The 12,713-nt window shown below is 40.1% G+C and overlaps 1 protein-coding gene across 3 annotated transcripts in view; it reads left to right on the top strand.

Moving 5' to 3' along the window:
- Window positions 1-6,181: 6,181 nt before the first annotated feature.
- COLEC10 (collectin subfamily member 10) overlaps window positions 6,182-12,713 on the top strand; it is a 51,471-nt gene continuing 44,939 nt past the window's right edge. For all 3 annotated transcript variants that reach the window (XR_009594977.1, XR_009594976.1, XM_027973084.3), the window contains exon 1: window positions 6,182-6,368. Coding sequence is in view for 1 of the 3 variants with exons in the window: in XM_027973084.3 (XP_027828885.2) it covers window positions 6,221-6,368 (148 nt within the window). In the remaining 2 variants the exon portion in view is untranslated. The remainder of the gene's footprint in view (window positions 6,369-12,713) is intronic.

Here is a 12,713-nt window from a genome sequence, read left to right as displayed (position 1 = left end):
TTCCCTGACCTTTAAACTTACCCAGCCTCATTATTTTCCTTTCAGAATTATTTTTTCCATAACCAGGCTTTCTTAGTGGCAATAGTGTTTTTCTTGTCATCCAGATTAAAACTGAAAAGCGTTTTTTAAGATCACATTTCTTGGTAAATCATAGCTAAAAGTAGAGCAGTCCTCTCTAGTCTACGAAAGTCCTCTTCTTTGAATATCCATCTATTTATAATCTCCCATATTTATCAGTGAGGGGAAAAGGGAACTATAATTTCCAAACCAGATTAGAAAGAAATCAATCTGGAGACCATAGTCTCCATGAGAAAGAACAGAACAATGTGATGCCAATATATGAATTATTTTAAAAAAATTTCTCTTTGCCTCTTATTCTCACCATTCAGTGAGTTACCGAGTCAAGTACATTCATCTTCTATAAGATCAAAAAGAATAAGAACACAGTTTGAGCTTTAAAGATGTTTATCACAATATTATAATGTCAGAAAGTTTCAATTCCCAACAATAGGGCATTGATTGATAAATATTGATAAATTGATAAATCACATTGATAAATCACATTTTATATATAGGATGTGTGATGAATAACCGGAAATAATTCAAATTTTGATATGATAGTCTATTCATAAATATGGAAAGATATGCACTGGTGAGTTTAAAAAAAATGTTGGAAAGAAGCAGGAATAGGGCATTCAAGGAAAAATACTAAGGACTATTGCTTTAAACGGTTACCAGTGGATCTCTGTATATAGATGTAATGAATGCATTTTCATTGTGTGCCAGGCAGTGCTTAAAAAAGAAATGAAATAAGTGAAATAGATTTAGAATAGTCTAAATAGCTTAAAGAACACCTATTTTCAAAGAATCATAGAATTCAGAAAGTACATTAAATATCAAGTCCACACTCACTTTATATGTCTTGAGGCAACTGCAGTTGAGTGATTTTCTCTGTGTCATACCTCTGGTTATGACAGATGTGAAATTTGAGGCTTCTAACGTCATTCTATTAATTCCATTTTCCTATCACAGTTAACTTGACAAATGCATCCACTTTGGACATTTTAAGCATGTATGAAAATGAATGCACTTTCAAATCTTGAGAATATTCAGCTTTATGGAATGAAAATAGCATTTTAAAGCAAGAATTTTTAGACATAATTTGTATTTGAATTTCTTTTGTACCCCTTTCAATGGGGACTATTAGGGTTCTCCAGAGAAATAGAACCAACAGGATATATCTTTATCTATCTATGTCTTCTCTGTATCTTTGTGTTTATATCTATATCTGTCTGTATATATCTGTATTGTTGTTGTTTTAGTGGCTAAGTCCAACTCTTTGTGACCCCATGGACTGTAGCCTGCCAAGCTCCTCTGTACATGGAATTTCTCCAAACCATTTCCTCCTTCAGGGGCTCTTCCCAACACAGGGACTGAACCTATGTCTCCTGCTTGGCAGATGGATTCTTTACCATTGAGCCACCTGGGAAGCCCCTATACATCAGTTCAGTTCAGTCACTCAGTCATGTCTGACTCTTTGCAACCCCATGGACTGTAGCACGCCAGGCCTCCCTGTCCATCACCAACTCCCGGAGTTTACTCAAACTCATGTCCATTGAGTCAGTGATGCCATCTAACCATCTCATCCTCTGTCATCTCCTTCTCCAGCCTTCAATCTTTCTGAGCATCAGGTTCTTTTCAAATGAGTCAGTTCTTCTCATCAAGTGGCCAAAGTATTGGAGTTTTGGCTTCAGCATCAGTCCTTACAATGAATATTCAGGGCTGATTTCCTTTAGGATGGACTGGTTGGATCTTCTTGCCGTCCAAAGGACTCCCAAGAGTCTTCTCCAACACCACAATTCAAAAGCATCAATTCTTCAGTGCTCAACTTTCTTTATAGTCCAACTCTCACATTCATAAATGACTACTGGAAAAAGCATAGCCTTGACTAGATGGACCTTTGTTGGCAAAGTAATGTCTGTGCTTTTTAATATGCTGTCTAGGTTGGTCATAACTTTTCTTCCAAGGAGCAAGCATCTTTTCATTTCATGAATGCAGTCACCATCTGCAATGGAGCCCCACCCCAAAAAGTCTCTCACTATTTCCCCATCTATTTCCCATGAAGTGATGGGACCAGATGCCATGATCTTTGTTTTCTGAATGTTGAGTTTTAAGCCAACTTTTTCAGTCTCCTTTTTCACTTTCATCAAGAGGCTCTTTAGTTCTTTTCTGCTTTCTGCCATAAGGGTGGTGTCATCTGCATATCTGAGGTTATTGACATTTCTCCTGACATTCTTGATTCCAGCTTGTGCTTCATCCAGTCCAGCATTTCTCATGATGTATTCTGCATGTAAGTTAAATAAGCAGGGTGACAATATACAGCCTTGACATACTCCTTTCTCTATTTGGAACCATTCTGTTGTTCCATGTCCAGTTCTAACTGTTGCTTCCTGACCTGCATGCAGATTTCTCAGGAGGCAGGTCAGGTGGTCTGGTATGCCCGTCTCTTTCAGAATTTTCCACAGTTTATTGTGATCCACATAGTCAAAGGATTTGTCATAGTCAATAAAGCAGAAGTAGATGGTTTTATGGAACTCTCTTGCTTCTTTGATATTCCAACGGATGTTGGCAATTTAATCTCTGGTTCCTTTTGCTTTTTCTGAAACCAGCTTGAAAATCTGGAAGTTCACAGTTCACATACCATTCAAGCCTGGCTTGGAGAATTTTGAGCATTATTTTACTAGTGTGTGAGATGAGTGTAATTGTGCAGTAGTTTGAGTGTTCTTTGGCATTGCCTTTCTTTGGGATTGGAATGAAAACTGACCTTTTCTAGATCTGTGGACACTGCTGAGTTTTCCAGATTTGCTGGCATATTGAGTGCAGCACTTTCACAGCATCATCTTTCACAGCATCATCTTTCAGGATTTGAAATAGCTCAACTGGATTCCATCACCTCCACTAGCTTTGTTCATAGTGATGCTTTCTAAGGCCCACTTGACTTCACATTCCAGGATGTCTGGCTCTAGGTGAGTGATAACACCATCGTGATTATCTTGGTCTTGAAGATCTTTTTGTACAGTTCTTCTGTGTATTCTTGCCACCTCTTCTTAGTATCTTCTGCTTCTGTTAGGTCCATACCATTTCTGTCCTTTATTGAGACCATTTTTGCATGGAATGTTCCCTTGGTATCTCTAATTTTCTTAAAGAAATCTCTAGTCTTTCCCATTCTATTGTTTTCTTCTATTTCTTTGCATTGGTCACTGAGGAAGGCTTTCTTGTCTCTCCTTGCTACTGTTTGGAACTCTGCATTCACATGGGTATATCTTTCCTTTTCTCCTTTGCCTTTAGCTTCTCTTCTTTTCACAGCTATTTGTAAGGCCTCCTCAGACAAGCATTTTGCTGTTCTGCATTTCTTTTCCTTGGGGATAGTCTTGATCCCTGTTTCCTGTACAATGTCATGAACCTCCATCCATAGTTCTTCAGGCACTCTGTCTATCAAATCTAATCCCTTGAATCTATTTCTCACCTCCACTGTATAATCATAAGGGATTGATTTAAGTCATCCCTGAATGGTCTAATGGTTTTCCCTACTTTCTTCAATTTAAGTCTGAATTTGGCAATGAGGACTTCATGATCTGAGCCACAGTCTGCTCCCAGTCTTGTTTTTGCTGACTGTATAGAGCTTCTACATCTTTGGCTGCAAAGAATATAATCAGTCTGATTTCGGTATTGACCATCTGGTGATGTCCGTTTGTAGAGTCTTCTATTGTGTTGTTGGAAGAGGGCGTTTGCTATGACCAATACGTTTTCTTGGCAAAACTCTATTAGACTTTGCCCTGCTTCATTCTGTACATTTTTCAGCATATACCTCTGTATATGCCTATATCTATAGATATGCATATCTGTACCTCAAGAAAGAGATCTATTAGATGAAACTGGCTTACATGATTGTGAAGGATGTGAAGTCTCATGATCTGCCTTTTGCAAGCTGGAGACCCGGGAAAGCTAGTGGCATAGCTTCAGGCTAAGCCCAAAGACCTTAAGAATTGAGGAAGACAATCATATAAATACCTGTCCCAGTCCAAAGGCCCCAGAATCAGCATAAATGATGCTGTAAGTTCTAGCCCAAGTGTAGGCCAACACCCGTCCCAGTTCTGGCACTCAGGCAGAGAGCAGATTCTTCCTTTCCCTGTCTTTTTGTTGTACTCAGGCACTCAAATAATTGGATGAGAGCCCCTCTTTTGGGGAGGCCAAACTGCTTTACTCAGTCTACCAGTTCAAATGCTAAGCTCACCTGGAAACATTCTCACAGACATGCCCAGAAAATGTATAGCCAAGGGTCTGGCCCCCATGATCCAGTCGACTCCTAAAAGCAACCATCACAGAGGCTTTGGGAAAACTGCTTGACTTTTCTGAGCTGCAAAACAAGGGAATTACTATCTGTTCCACAGGGCTATCTTCAGGTTTAAAGAAAATAAGCAAGTTAAGAGACCAAGGCTATCTTTGCACATAATGACTATTCAAACAATGCCAGTTTCTTTCCCTCCATTTCCTTGTATGACTTATGAAAAGATAAGTCTAGTCATACTAGTATTTTGTTATGCATTGAACTGAGTCTCCTCAGGCCAAAAAAAATAAAAAATAAAAAAATCCTATGTTGAAGTCCTACCCCCAAGACCTCATACTGTAGTGCCTTGAGGCACTACCAGGGGCTCTGAGGGAGCCTGGATCTGATCCTCTCTTGGTGTCTTCAGAAGATACATGCTTTGCCAATGCCTTGAACTCAGATTTCTAGCCTCCAGAATTGTTGTTGAGTTGCTCAGTTGTATCTGATTCTTTGTGACCGTATGGACTGCAACCCATCAGGCTCCTAGGTCCATCAGATTTCCCAGGCAAGAATACTGGAGTGGGTTGCCACTTCCTTCTTTTAGTAAAATTGTCATGTTGCACTCTCATGCATTTTTATGTACTATGATTTGGCAACCCTTAACATATCATTGCTTAGAAGGCCATGGCATCCCACTCTAGTACTCTTGCTTGGAAAATCCCATGGACAGAGGAGCCTGGTAGGCTGCAATCCATGGGGTCACTAGGAGTTGGACACCTGAGTGACTTTGCTTTCACTTTTCACTTTCATGCATTGGAGAAGGAATTGGCAACCCACTCCAGTATTCTTGCCTGGAGAATCCAGGGACAGGGAAGCCTGGTGGGCTGCCGGCTATGGGGTCACACAGAGTCGGACACGACTGAAGCGACTTAGCAGCAGCAGCAACGTATCATTGACTCAGTGGTAAAGAATCTGCCTGCCAATGCAGGAGACACAAGTTTGATCCCTGAGTCAGGAAGATCCCCTGGAGAAGGAAATGGCAACTCACTCCAATATTCTTTCCTGGGAAATTCCATGGACAGAGGATCCTGGAGGGCTACAGTCCATGGGGTTACAAAAGAGTCAAACATGACTTAGCTACTAAGCAACAACAATATATCATTAGGCAATTGATGTCCCTTGCCCCTTTGGCCACATCTGTTAAACAAAGCTTTGTCCACATTTCACAGTATTTCTTTAAGACAGTGTAGAAGGCCAGTTACTAGGGCAAAGGCTATATATATTTTTAACATTCTTGATACTTCTTGCCTAATTGCTTTGCAGTAAGTGGTGTTCTTTCCTTTGGGGTTTAACCCCAAGACAATTCTTTGTAGCAAGAGAAGGAAATAAGCTTATGGAGAGCAGTAAGAGTATTAGTGTTCAACTGCCACCAGAAGCAGGTAATGAATATTTCCTTGTTAAAAATCTCAAAGCCATGCACAATGATTATATAATATGTAGGTAATTCACAAAATCTCTGGCTCAGTCTTTCTGGAACCCCAACATTTAAGTGCAATTTAGGCATTAAATTATCCATTCATGTACTAAGCCAAAGGTGTATCTGTTCTATTCTCTGGAGTGTTTCTACTGACCTACACACTTGAGTGTTTAGTTCAGAGATAATTTTCAATAAACTCTTGTCACTTGAAAGTAAACAGTCTGGAAAATGTACAGCTCATTTGGAACACTGAGAAAATAAACAACCTAAGATATGCTTCCTTCCTGTCTTTACAGCCCTTTTTGGAATGTGTGTTCCAGATGTTTCCCTTTCTTCCCCAAAGAAGAAGTTTTCATTAAAAATCGAACTGTTTATTTGGCACTTTGGGGCAGCCCTTTTTTGAGGAAACCGCAGCAATGGGTGGCTTTGGAACCCGAGTTCGAAGAAACCAGTGCATTCTCCTGGTGCTCTTTCTTTTGCAAATTCAGAGTCTGGGTCTGGACCTGGACAGTCGTCCTACGACTGAAGTCTGTGCCACACACACCATTTCACCAGGACCCAAAGGTGAGGAAAGAAAAAAGTGAAATTTTCCCATCTAATACGTAAGCTCTCTTACTTCCTCGCTCAGTGCCACTCTAGCTCCCACTTTCTCTACTCTCCCCCCTAGAGTTCTACTTTTCTTCAATTTTAGGAAAATCAATGTCCTGGTACTTCCCTGATGTTAAGTAAGAGAACCTGGGGAGGGAGTGAAAGCCGGGATGTGATAGAATTCACGTGGGACAGGGCGCTATTCCGCCTTCCATGCAGCTCCCGGGGGGATACACAGACACAACGTTGACTGTCAGGATTCCTTTTGTTAATAACATCTCTATTCTTGGACTGTTTTTACTCCAACTGTTTTCTCATACTGATTCTGGTAAAGCTACTAGACAAAAGGTCAGTAAACTTTAATTCTTTCATACATTTCATAAATTAACGGACTTCTGGGTTCCAATGAAGAGGGGTCCATCATGAATTGGAGGTGGCAGTAAGGAAAAAAAAAATGCCAAAAAAGGAAAATGGCACTGTCATCTCAGCTTATTGTTTTTATTTCTTCCATGTCTTTTAAACTTGTGTCCCCTATTAATCATATTTTTCTACAGTCATAAAGTATGTGGTCCATTTTGAGCAGTGTTGGATAACAGAAAAAATTACTTTAGTGAGACATGGACCGGGCTAAAAATTTCTGTTTCATTTCTTTCTAGCTACATGCTCTTTAACAAAAGGTTTAACTCTCTGAACCTAAGCTCTTTCATATTAGGGGTGGGGGAAAGTGTTATCATCCTCTCCATTCACCACTGGGGTAATGATTAAATAAAGTAATATTTGCAAAAAATATTTAATGTCTGGAACATAGTAGTTGCATAACAAACATCAGACATGTTTCCCCTTTTTCTTGTAGCCTGCTTTTTCCAAATAGCATTTATTGTAAATGTTGAAAGATCAGTAAGTTTATAATTATACTTCTATGTTCTTCAAAACCAAATAACCCCCTCCAAAAAAATAAATAAATAAAAATAAAACAAATAAAGGATTGGAGGTGGTATAGAAATAAGCATTTCTTTATTTGCAAGTGGAAACTTTAGGGCTAAGAGCCTTCAGCAGAAGGATGATAGAATATTGGAATTCTTTTTTTTCAAGTAGGGCCAAGGTCCAAATGCACTTCAAGCAACTGGTTGATTAAAAAAATGCTCCTGTTTTCTTGGTTTCAGCTCTGACCCTTTTGTTCTGGAAGTGGTCACTGCAGTACAGATCGGTGCTCCTTCATTAGTAATTCATGCTGTTTCTCCAGGCTAGAGGGTGGAAGAATTGCAGCTGCTTAAAATTTTAAGTTGGAAAAAAGGTCTTAAACACACACACACAACAGAAAAACATTGCCCTGTGCTTGTCAGTGATTTAAATGTGTATTGCTTAAAATGCATTTTTCTTAATCAGTGAATTAACTTCCTCCTAAGATTGCAATCTAAGTTTTAACCTTTGATACCATAAAATAAATGCAAGCAAGAACAATGAGACCTTAGGGCTTCCAAATAATTTCTTGGGTGAATAAATGAATAATGCCAGGGTCAATGTTTAGAAAAGAAAGTTTCAGTCAGAAACAAAGTATTAACTTAAAACCATTACTGGACTTTTCACAGAATAGAGGAAACTGTATGATTCTAGGGTGTTCATGGAAAATGCTAAAAAATTAAAATTTTGCTCTCTCTTCAAAGGAAGAATCCATTTGAGAATAGAACTGTTAAGCAGTTTTCCTTACAGAGAAACTGCAACTTTCAAACTGGAGGAAGAATGGACAAAGTATTGTCAAAATAATGTCTAAAAGACAGTGTACTCCAATTCAATGATTCTAGTCATTTCAACTCAGCCAACATATACTGAATGTGCTAAGCACTATTTTATGTACAAGAGATGCATATATATATATATATATATATATATATATTTCCTGATGCCTCAGATGGTAAAGAATCTGCCTGCAATGCAGGAGACCTGGGTTCGATTCCTGGGTTGGGAGGATCCCTTGGAGAAGGGCATGGCAACTCACTCCAGTTGAATGCCATGGACAGAGGAGCCTAGTGGGCTACAGTCCATGGGACTGCAAATAGTCAGACACAGCTGAGCAGCTAACACTTTTACATTTTTCATATATATATGTATATCAGTGTCATGAGCAATGAAACGGTAAATAATTTAGGAGGGAAAGCAGAGAGCAATTAATACGTGTTGAATACCAGCATAGTGTCCACATGAATCTTCCAACTCTCATTTTTTAATTTAACACAAAACTTTTCCCTTCCCATTAGCAACTCTCTTAAGATTCCAAACAGTGGAAACCCCTTTAACTCTCTTCCTGAGTGTGTGTAGAAATTATGAGATGATTACAAGTAAGAATGTGACAGAAGGAAGAAGTGAGTGCTCCCAGGGAAGAAAGACTTGGAAAGGACCCCTTAAGAACCCTGGATTCCAGAACTAAGTCTGTTATGGACCTGGTACAATTTCTTCTCCTAGAGCCCAGGGACCTGGCATCAAATGGATTCCACGTTTCTTATTAAAGTGACTCCAACATTCTGGAGCATACTGAATACCTACTAAGTCCCAGACATCAGTGAAGTGAAGTCGCTCAGTCGTGTCCGACTCTTTGCAACCCCATAGATTGTAGCCTACCAGGCTCCTCTGTCCATGGGATTTTCCAGGCAAGAGTACTGGAGTGGGGTGCCATTTCCTTCTGCAGGGCATCTTCCCGACCCAGAGATTGAACCCGGGTTTGCTGCATAGTAGGCAGACGCTTTACCATCTGAGCCACCAGGGAACCCAGGCATCATGTACAATGCTAAAGGCTTCAAGCTAAGGAAAAAGCTTGTACCTACATTTCAAACTGGTGTTAGGTTAAAAACTCTTGGGGTCAGGACCCACGTAACTCATTTTTTCTTTGCAAATTGCCTCTATGTGCACAACACGTATAGCATCAAGAGCCTGTTCATCACTGCCCTCCCTCTGCTCTGTGCCCTGTGCTAGACATTGTGGATACCCCAAAACACCAAAACACAAAAATGATTTTTGTCTTTCCTCAAGATATAGACTGGCATCCACCCTACCTCATCCTCTTATGAACATGATGATGGCCCTCCCCACCCCTGAATAAGGCAGATTTATGTATTTATCTCTACAAAATGATAAAAAAGAAAGGTTTGCTGGCTAAGTAAACATTTTAAAGAACTAGATTATTGCTCTTGTTCAAAATATTTTTCCTAAAAGCAAGCTGGTCTATGTTTTTCTTCATAGCTAATCATCTCAATACCATATTTATCAGCACTGTGCTCAGAAACTTCTAAATACTCTGAGAACCAGACAATAAAAGGAACTTTCCCTAGATTCATTTAGGAGACTTGGAATTAAAGAAAAATATATAGAATGGCAAACAGGAAATTGTTAATGCTAATCTGTCATATAGTACGTTGTTTAACACAGAGACACCATTTTTTCTTGCACTATTTCACAAGCTTGACTTAGTGGAAAACATTGGATTGTACCTGCTTGATTTTCATTCAGGATGGTATCACATCTGTCTATACTTTAGTTTCTTTATTTGCAAAATGAGCTTCATGGCAGACATGTTTTAAGAACAACATCAGATAATCAGTGTGAACCTTAAACTGTATCGGCATCATGAATAGATGCTTAACAAATTCTGTTTTTTTTTTTCCTCTTCTTCCTGTTCAGCTAAGTCCATTGAACAGCAGTTTTGAGAATGAGTATTTCTCTAGTCATCAAACATTATTTGTTGAAAGCCATTTTTATTTTTCTTTCTGCACCTTAAATTTATTATTTTATGCTGCTTAGTAGAAAAACATTCTTTTTCCCCCCAACGTTGGTGGTTTCCTTAAACAAGTTATGTGAAATTCTGACCTCTAGTGGTTTTACTTCAAAACAGCAATGACAAGAAATTTTAGTAAGAAATGTTAAAAAAAGAAACGTAACACCACTAAGAAATATTTGGGTGATAAGTAAGTCCTGACTGACTCTTTTTGACGCCATGGACTGTAGCATGCCAGGCTTCCCTGTCCTTCACTATCTTGTTTAATTTTTTCAGTCGTCCTGTGTGCCTGTGTTTAGTCGCTCAGTCATGTCCAACTCTTGCGACCCCATAGACTGTAGCTGCCAGGCTCCTCTGTCCATGGATTTCTCCAGGCAAGAATACTGGAGTGAGTTGCCATTTCCTTCTCCAGGGCATCTTCCCAACCCAGGAATCGAACCTGGGTCTCCTGTATTGCAGGCGGACTCTTTACAGACTGAGCTATGAGGGAAGCCCTATAATTGCCCTATGTGGTAGCAATTATTTTAAACCTAAGGATAAGGAAATACTCTCAATGAGGTCAAGTGGAGTTTCCAAGGTCTTCCACTTAGATGTTATAGTCATGCAATTTGAGCTTGACCCCTGACCTTCTGGTATGGGTCCATGGTCATTCTGTGACGTCTACTAGTTTCTATTAGAATAATGTTTGAAAATACAGCCCACTGACCCCTTTTTGATAAGAATAGGACACTGCCTCAGAACATGGAGTTTATGCAACCTCACAGGCCAGCATTGTACTGTACTACATGCTCAGTGTGATGACTCGCCTCTCTGATAATGAACTCCATCACTTCATTTGTCTGTTTAGAAACGATATTTAGAATGGTATTTTACCCTACTGCTTATTTTGGCTTTTAGCTTAGGAGGCTTTTCTTTCAATGACGTTTGTGTGTATGTGTGTCTATGTGGACTCAGAGGTCCTTTGAAATCCATCTGGCTTCTCCCAACTTCTCCCACCTCAAACTACTTGCCCACTTGTTTGCTGCAGCCTTCCTTGCTTTGTCTCTCATTCCCAATCCAGGATCTTTGCACTGATGTTCCTTTTTTCTGACCCAGACTTGCCCCAAATCTTCCCAAGGAGAGTTCCTTCTCATTTTCGGTTTTAGCTCCAGTGCCATCTGCACAGTAGGGCCCTGCCTGAAGACCCCTGCACTCTCTGCCATAGTTTCCAACACATTTTATTATTTTCACAGACTGATTGCTATTTATATACATACTATCAGTCCTACAATGCAAGTTTCATGAATGCAGAGACCCTAGAAGAATTCCTGACACACAGTGATGGCTCCATAAATAATTTTGATGTAATTGTTTTGTAGTGGCTAAGTCATGTTCAACTCATTTGCAACCCTTTGAACTGTAGCCTGTCAGGCTCCTCTGTCCATGGGTTTTCCCAGTCAAGAATTTTGGAGTGGGTTGCCATTTCCTACTGCAGAGGATCTTCCCGATCCAGGGATTGAACCTGAGCCTCTTGTGTGTCTCCTGCATTGGCAGGCAGATTCTTTACCACTGAGTCACTGGGGCTTCCCTTTTGACCCAATGAATTAACCCAAATTTTCCAAGATCCCCTGACAGTTCCTTGTAAATACTTTCCAGAGATATTCTGCAGATACCCCCATAAGTTGTGCAATGCTTTAAAAAAAAAACAACCAAAACTGCTCTTGGAAGGCACTGTCATTTCACCCCTTCAGTGCTTAAAGAACTTTCCCACCAGTGGCCACTGTAAGCACAGCAGTGCGCAGCTCCCCTGGTGCCCCTGTGTTGGCCTGGCCTGACCACTAACTCAGTGACACTTTACTCGGTAAGGAAGGCTTCCCTTTGCTTCTGAGGACACGGCAACTTTACAAGTAATGATCATCACTCCACACTTGTGGCCTGTGATGAACTCATGCAGCCAAGAAAGGCTCTCTCCTCTTCAGTTTGACTGTAATGGCCATCTCAGTCACTGTGGCAATAGTAATACTAGCGTACATTGAGCAGATGCCACTGGCCAGGCGCTGCTTGAATGCTTTCCAGCCATTTTTAAGTTAAACTCTCTCAATAGACTTTGAGAGAGGAGACACAATTCTCATTTGAGAGATGAAGAAACTGAGATTCAGAACTATTAAGTCACTAGCCTAAGGTCACACAGTTGGAAGGTGGTGGGTTGGAACTCAATTCAATCCCAATTGGACTCCACGCTCCAGTCATAGGGCTAAACCATCTAATCAGCTGGAGGGGTCCCAACCGACATCAGAGGATTTTACAGGGCAGGATGAAATAGCTATTATACTTAAGTTTTGGCTTAAAAATCCTATCCATCCCTATGGAACCCATGCGTGGGTGGACAAGAGAACTAATCTTTGAGTGCCAGACACTACAAGATCACATGGCTTTGCCAGTATGTAAACCTCTTTCTTTGGGATAATTTCTTTCTCAGCAAACCCCTTACCTCTAGGATTTGGACTTCATCTGGCCAATCACTATTTTTCTGAACATGGCCCTGGATCCCAGCAATTGACACGCGAGTTATTTTT

The sequence above is a fragment of the Ovis aries genome, chromosome 9, assembly GCF_016772045.2.
Source record: "Ovis aries strain OAR_USU_Benz2616 breed Rambouillet chromosome 9, ARS-UI_Ramb_v3.0, whole genome shotgun sequence".
In the NCBI taxonomy this organism is placed as follows: domain Eukaryota; kingdom Metazoa; phylum Chordata; class Mammalia; order Artiodactyla; family Bovidae; genus Ovis; species Ovis aries.
This window is presented reverse-complemented; position numbering and strand designations above follow the sequence as displayed.